The sequence below is a fragment of the Brachyhypopomus gauderio genome, unplaced genomic scaffold (assembly GCF_052324685.1).
Source record: "Brachyhypopomus gauderio isolate BG-103 unplaced genomic scaffold, BGAUD_0.2 sc841, whole genome shotgun sequence".
Taxonomy (NCBI): domain Eukaryota; kingdom Metazoa; phylum Chordata; class Actinopteri; order Gymnotiformes; family Hypopomidae; genus Brachyhypopomus; species Brachyhypopomus gauderio.
Window position 1 is genome coordinate 7,501 of NW_027507661.1, and position 2,500 is coordinate 10,000.

Below are 2,500 nucleotides of genomic sequence, written 5' to 3' on the forward strand. Positions count from 1 at the left end.
GCGCTTGAATGTCCTGTAGTACCAGGACTGGATCTAGAGATCTGGAGATCTTTGATGTTCCTGGAATCTGCTAGAGCCATTCTTACAGTTTAAGTGTCACAGCACCTAGTGCTCTGATCACTATGAGAACCACTGATGTCTTCACCAGCTCTTGAGCTTCTCGTGGTCCTGATGTTGCTACATCTACATCCTCTCCTGCTGTTTGTCCATCACCATTTTTGTCAGTCTGTATCTGAAAGCCCCACAGGATCTTAGCTCTGTCATTCTCCACTTTCGAGGATGTTGACCACAGAACTTCCAGCCCAAACTGAGCTCAGATGTTTGTGTACACTATATCAGCCACGTGGTTATGGTGCGCCAGGTCTGCTATGTCCACTAGTGTCTAGCACCCTGCTACGTGCTGGATTGTCTCAAGCGCATCTCTGCAGAGTCTGAGGTCCTGCCTGGTGTGGTGTGTCCCCAGCCTCTATTCATCTTGTACTGAGAGATTAGTGTCTCTGTGCTGTTTCTCAGTCCCGCCCTTTCCAGACATTGGTAGGATGTCTCCACATCAGTCACAGCCTCTGTTTGCTGGTGGTACACACATTTACGCTATCTGAAGTTCTCACTAAACACTTCATCATTTGGGACAGACCCCCTGCAAACTGTTGTTTTTTACCTCTTTTGGATAGTCCAATGTCTTTATTATGAGGGTCACACCACCACAGACCCCCATAATTCTGAGTCTTCCTGTAGTTCATGCCATTGTGAAACACATGCGAGTTTCACTTTAGCATTAGCACCACACCCTTGACCTCAGAAGAGGGGTCAATCAGGCGACCCTTGACCTCAGAAGAGGGGGTCAATCAGGCGACTTTATGGGAAAAGAGAGGAAATGAGGGTCATGGTGAAAACACCAACGATCATAGAGGTGCTGTCGCAGGTCAGTGCTACTCTAGGACAGGACATTAAGGCAAGACATGTGGAGAAAGTGTCCTGTCCCTGCATCAGGACCTTATGGAGAGTGATGCAAGACATGCAGTGTAGCCAGACAAAGCCCTGTTGCATTATGGGTAGGTTTCATGTGCAGTTTGTGTATGCTGTAACCCACCAAACATGATCATCTCCGTTCCTTCTGGGAAAGGCTCCACCGTGGTTCTCCCGGTGACCGCATGTTTCACTAGAGAGAGAGAGAGAGAGAGAGAGAGGAGAGAGAGAGAGAGAGAGAGAGAGAGAGAGAGGGAGAGAGGGAGAGAGAGATAATAGGGAGAGAGAGAGAGAGAATAGGGAGAGAGTGAGAGAGAGAGGGAGAAAAAGAAAAAAGTTTATGCTGGAGTGGAGTGTACTGGTATCTTTTCTTCCCCACCCACCTCTCCCCCATCCCAGACACACACACACACACACACACACAGGATCAGAGTTAAGGTGTTAAGGCATTGAGGTGGACAGATTAAATGTTTCTAGGGTTGTTGTGTTGACTATGACACATGTGCCATGCTGGAATAAGAACCTCCAGTGTGCTGGGTTCTGCTTCATACTTAACACACTACTTAGCATTAGCATATTAGCATATTATTTATTTGCATGCAAACACGCAGTCCCATAATGCTCTGCTCTTCCTCTTCTATACGCTTGTAGGACACTACAGGATAGGTGCGGCACCCAGCGCACCTAGGGCTGAACGATTTTGGAAAATAATCTAATTGCAATTTTTATCTATAAATTGCAATTGCGATTTAAAATCGCGATTTTTTCCCATTGTTCCACTTCAGGAAACTCTGTTTCGGCATTTTTTTATACAGCTCAGATACAGGGTTGCGGGAGGGGGGGGGGTGTAAACAGAGGCGGTCTTTGCATAGAGGCGTTGCTAGGCAATTGCCTTGGGCCCCTCCCACTGTAGGGCCCCCTTGTCTAGCTAAAGCCAGGTTCACACTACACGACTTTTCAGTCATCAGGTTTTTGTGCCGTCCGCACTACACGACTGGTTGTGCTGTAATCGCAAGTCTTTCAGTTGTTGTGGCTTTCACACTACATGACTGGTGACGTGGGCTCACGAATTAAACGACTGGGGAATCGCCGACTCATCTGGCTGCCGTCCAAAAACACGAGAACACGAAAATGAAACACTCGCGAGAACCAGCAACACCACGAAGAAAATAAAAACAACGTACATGTACTCCACATTTTCGTTATTATTATTTATTTTTTTACCGTTTAACCACTCCATAGTCCCAAATTGCCAAAATTATTTCATCTCTCCGTTGCAGTGAACATAGATATAGTCAATCGCACTATTTCTCCAGTGCTGTCACAATAACTTAAACACAGTCTTGTAGTAAAGTTGTATGAAGCTAGACGCTGCTGTTGACTCACAGTCGCCGACTGGGCTAGATATGAAACATGCTACATATTAAACATGCTAGATATGAAACATGCTACATATTAAACATGCTAGATATCTGCCGGTCGTCTGCGATGAGTTGGCGGCCACTCGGCGAGCGTCTTTCAGCAGTTCACACTA

The 2,500-nt window shown here is 46.4% G+C and overlaps 1 protein-coding gene across 2 annotated transcripts in view; it reads right to left on the reverse strand.

The window, feature by feature from the left end:
- The window catches only part of LOC143508222 (mitochondrial peptide methionine sulfoxide reductase-like), a 10,947-nt gene that overhangs the window by 3,591 nt on the left and 4,856 nt on the right, over positions 1-2,500 (reverse strand). For both annotated transcript variants that reach the window (XM_076996718.1, XM_076996717.1), the window contains exon 2: positions 1,091-1,159. In XM_076996718.1, coding sequence (XP_076852833.1) covers positions 1,091-1,159 — 69 coding nt within the window. The remainder of the gene's footprint in view (positions 1-1,090; positions 1,160-2,500) is intronic.